Source organism: Plectropomus leopardus, unplaced genomic scaffold (assembly GCF_008729295.1).
Source record: "Plectropomus leopardus isolate mb unplaced genomic scaffold, YSFRI_Pleo_2.0 unplaced_scaffold1152, whole genome shotgun sequence".
NCBI lineage: Eukaryota > Metazoa > Chordata > Actinopteri > Perciformes > Serranidae > Plectropomus > Plectropomus leopardus.
Window position 1 is genome coordinate 1 of NW_024612195.1, and position 4,802 is coordinate 4,802.

General features: G+C 40.1%; 1 protein-coding gene across 1 annotated transcript; it reads left to right on the top strand.

Annotated features, from left to right (window-relative positions):
- Positions 1–300: 300 nt before the first annotated feature.
- Positions 301–4,547, top strand: LOC121963514 (serine/threonine-protein phosphatase 2B catalytic subunit alpha isoform-like; the record flags this gene model as incomplete). Its single annotated transcript, XM_042513800.1, has 4 exons — positions 301–432; positions 3,260–3,371; positions 3,459–3,604; positions 4,341–4,547. Coding segments are annotated over 4 exons (597 nt in total), but the record flags the coding sequence as incomplete, so codon positions are not given.
- Positions 4,548–4,802: the final 255 nt, after the last annotated feature.

Consider the following 4,802-nt stretch of genomic DNA (forward strand, 5'->3'; position numbering starts at 1 on the left):
TAGTAGTAGTAGTAGTAGTAGTAGTAGTAGTAGTAGTAGTAGTAGTACAAAAATATGTAATTATGGTAATTTTAAGTCTATTTTTTCTGGACAATTTTTTTCTCTAGGTTTTTAGAAATGAAAACTACAGACCACAGTTTTTACAGACGGACTCACATGTTGTAAATACAGAAATACAATACAAATATATAAGAAAAATGTGGAATATCACCTTTAATGTAGTGTATGTGTGTATGTGTGTATGTGTGTGTGTCTGTGTGTATGTGTGTATGTGTGTGTGTGCGTGTGCGTGTGCGTGCGTGTACAGTGTGCGGAGACGTCCACGGGCAGTTCTTTGACCTGATGAAGCTGTTTGAGGTGGGCGGATCCCCCAGCAGCACCCGCTACCTGTTCCTGGGCGACTACGTGGACCGAGGGTACTTCAGCATCGAGGTAAGCGGCCGCTCACATGTTTTGTTTTGTTCCCGCCTCCTCAGCTGACACTCGGAGTGGCGGCTCGGCACAGCGGCTTTAAATAGTCGTAGGGAAATAAAAGGCACACTGTCTGCCTCCTCGCCACCCCACCCACACACACATGTGCAGACACACACACACATGTGCAGACACACACACACATGTGCAGACACACACACGTGCACACGCAGGCCTCGCGTGTTGCCTCTGGGCTCAGTCTGTGTCCCATTTCCAGGACAATGCGAGGGAGCTCGGAGTGTTTTGAGTGTCCTCGTGGAGCGACGGGTGGCATCACATGTTTACCGGCTGCTGTCATGCTTCCTCGTTGGGATTAGCTGTTGATCAAACACTTCATTCATGGTTCTTACCGCCATTTTTAACCCTTTGAAACCTGAGAAATTTGACCCAAAAATTAGTAAGAAACCAGGAAAAAAAGAACTAGAAAATTACCTGAAAATTTAAAAAAAGTAAAAAAAAATTTAAAAAAGTAAATACACAAAATTTAAAAAGTAAATAAAAGAGAGAAGGAAATGACCTGAAATTGTGCTTTAAAAATTTGAATAATTCTGTAACATAGTTTTAAATCTGTAATTCTGATAATTGTACATATTGTTTTTTTCCCAAACGTATTAAAAATAATACATGATGTGATGTGATGACATTTTATATCCAAACATGCATGTAAACTGTAACTGCGACTTAGCAGATGCAAGACAAATTTTCACCTCTAACATTTAACTGAGCGTACATAGACCGACGACTGATTGTCCCGACTCACTCTGAATCCCAGCTCAGAGCAAAGATTTCGAGAGCGTTTGGTGGAAACACCTTTTATGTTTGGATTTGGTGAAATTAGTGAAGCTGTGACGGAGAGTAAAATGATTTGTAAAGACTGTCCTGAAGAAACGAACGTATAAATCTGGACGTCGGGCTAAAATGTGTCTGAAACCTTCAAGCTGTAGATATCGAGGTAAAAAAAAGACCCCTCGCTGCCTCATTAATTCTCCTCCGGAGCGATGCAGCCTGCTCAGTTTGGACAAACAGCTGGTGAGATCTGCTCCTCGTCGACGCCTTCAGATCGAAGGAAAAATGAAACAGGTGGTTTGGCGCCGAACAAAACCGGGGAGAGGATGAGTGGCAGCTGAAAGGAGTGGGTTTGTTTGGGAGGGAAAAGTACGACGTGCGTCACGTTCGCTCCTGCAGAAGCTCCTTTAGTGATGCACAAAATGCACATTTAAAAGTTGATCATCTGCTTCGTGCGAGACGCCGGAAACACCCGCTCCAACGTGTCAGTGTCCTCAGAGCGCAGAGACAACACGTCTCACAGTGAGACACAAAGACACGTGTTATTGATTCTCTGAAATGGTTTTCGCTGCAGAAATAAAGTTTGAGTGTTTCGTCCCACAAATGCGAGAAAAATAAACAAACCTCAGTTCTCATTCTGTGATCTTTTCTTTTCTTCGCTCTGGATTTGTTTTTGTTGCCTCTTTTTTGGTCCCGTTACAATCAAACCCTCATGACTGGCAGACGATGAGTTAATAACATTATTACAGTGGAAACTGTGTTGATTTAATTTCCAAAAGTCACATTTTCCTTCATGTGTTTGGTAATGACATTTTCTCACAAATGAACTCTTTCTATTTCTAGTTTGGTGTTGATTTGAGTAAAATACGTATTTGAAACTTGGATAGAATCACTTTTATTTGTGCTGCTTTCAGACGAGTGTTTTAACCTTTGAACTCGAAGCACATTGGTTTGATTTATTTCAAAAATATGACAAAAAAACGGCGAACAAAAAATGAGCAACTTGGTAGGAAATGTTCCACAAATTGCAAGAAATTTGTAGATTCAGAAAATAATTTTTAAAAAGCTAGAGAAAACTTTCCAAGAAAAGAAAAAAAGTATCTTAAATATATTAATAATTTACAGAGTTATATCATTTTTAGGCAGATTCTTCCACATTTTAGTTTATACTTTTTTCTTTGTTTTTGAATATTTATTTGCTTATTTTTAGGTAAATTTCTTTTACAGGGTAAATATGGAGTATCTGCTGATGCTGAGTCAGTGTGAAACTTAATTCATACTGGGAAACAAAAAAATAGGGAAAACTGTATTTAGACTTATCAGAATTACATATTTAAAAATATGTTCCAAAATTAATATAATTTTAAAAACACCTTTTCCATGTCACTGTCCTTTTTTATCTTAAATTATTTAATAAATTGTTGGTATTATGTATTTATTTGCAATTTGTAAAGTAATTTTCTTGTGCTTTTTAAAATTTCTTGCTAATGTTAAGTGTACTATAACAGTACTTTAATATTTACTTTATTGAACTTTAGAGCAGTATTTAAAAGTTTTTAATTCCTGAGTAAAATGATTAACAGCACAGAAGTTTGACAGAAGCTGAAGTCAGAGTCCTGCAGTCAGGAGAGGTTGGACTATTATCAGCACAATGTGCTTCAATTTACCTGAAGTTTGTTTCAGATGGAGCTTTTATTTTGATATAATGCTGGAAAGTTTAATCAATAATAATAAATCACATGTTTATTACACTCCAACACACCATGGTCACATGACACTGTGTCAGTGAACTATGAGGGCAAAAAATATATTGTGATATATATCGATATCGACTGATATGAAAAAAATATTGCGATAACGCTTTATTCCATATCACCCAGCCCTAGTTGCTAAATAGCCTAAAAATCTTGTGATATTATTTTGAAGCTGTATCGCTCAGCTGGTGTTTGAATGAGGCTCCAGTGCAGTATTAACCCTTTGTGTGCTGTGTGTGTCCCTGCAGTGCGTCCTGTACCTGTGGGCTCTGAAGATCAACCACCCCAACACCCTGTTCCTCCTCAGAGGCAACCACGAGTGCCGGCACCTCACAGAGTACTTCACCTTCAAACAGGAGTGTGAGTGTCCGCCGTCAGCAGACCCACGGTGTCACAGATGTCACTTTTTCTGCAGGTGTGTTTGATGTGTGTGTTTATGTCCTGCAGGTAAAATAAAGTACTCTGAGCGCGTTTATGACGCCTGTATGGATGCATTCGACTGCCTGCCGCTGGCCGCTCTCCTCAACCAGCAGTTTCTGTGCGTGCACGGAGGTCTGAGCCCCGAGGTCACCTGCCTGGACGACATTCGCAAGGTAAACGTCCAATAAACCTTCCCGCGAGTCGGCAGTGTTGGCGGGACACAGGTCGGCGTGGCTGCTGGCTTATGATACACCCGAATTTCTTAAATTTAATATTCATTAATTTTCCTGTGTTAGAGCCTAGCGTTGCTACCAAAAACATCCTTTAAAATAATGTAAAAAAAATAGTTGCAATAACATAATTTTAGGATTGTTCATAATTGTGGTAATCAAGTATATAACACCCTAAAATTCCTTTAAAATATTGTGAAAAAAAGTTTCAATAATGTAACTTTATGAAAAATCAACTATGTTTATAATTATGGTAATCAAGTGTATAACACTGTAAAATTCCTTTTAAGTAATGTAATAATGCCGAATTTTTTTTTTTATGACAAATTAAATTTTTACTAGTACTCACCATAAACACGTGTTCATATTTATGGTAATTAAATACTTGAGAACCATAATTCTGAGCACATGTTTTTAAGTTAATAACCCATCTAAGTTAATCTGCTCCAACTTCAAATCCAAGTTTTCCACATTCTCTAAAAGAAATGAAGTGTTCTTAATTATCATATTTAAAGGAAGTCACCACTTTGTTGACAAAAAGACACAAACAAAAAAAAAAGGATGAATATTTCAGCCGCAGTCGCTGCTGTGGTTTGTTTGATTTATTGTGGTATTTTAATGGTTAAATATTAAAGTTGTTGAGCTGTGAGTGTGTTTGACCCTGCGTCTCCGTGTGCAGCTGGACCGGTTCAAAGAGCCGCCGGCGTTCGGGCCGATGTGCGACCTGCTGTGGTCGGACCCGGGGGAGGACTACGGCTCGGAAAAGACCCAGGAACACTTCTGCCACAACAGTGTGAGAGGCTGCTCGTATTTCTACAGGTATGCGGCGATACTCTCCGTCTCTCCGACTCTCAGTCTCTCCGTCTCTCCGACTCTCCGACTCTCAGTCTCTCCGTCTCTCCGTCTCTCAGTCTTTCAGTCTCTCTGTCTCTCCGTCTCTCGGACTCTCAGTCTCTCCGTCTCTCCGACTCTCAGTCTCTCCGTCTCTCAGTCTCTCCGTCTCTCCGTCTCTCCGTCTCTCAGTCTCTCAGTCTCTCCGTCTCTCCGACTCTCCGTCTCTCCGACTCTCCGTCTCTCAGTCTCTCCGTCTCTCCGTCTCTCGGACTCTCAGTCTCTCCGTCTCTCCGTCTCTCAGTCTCTC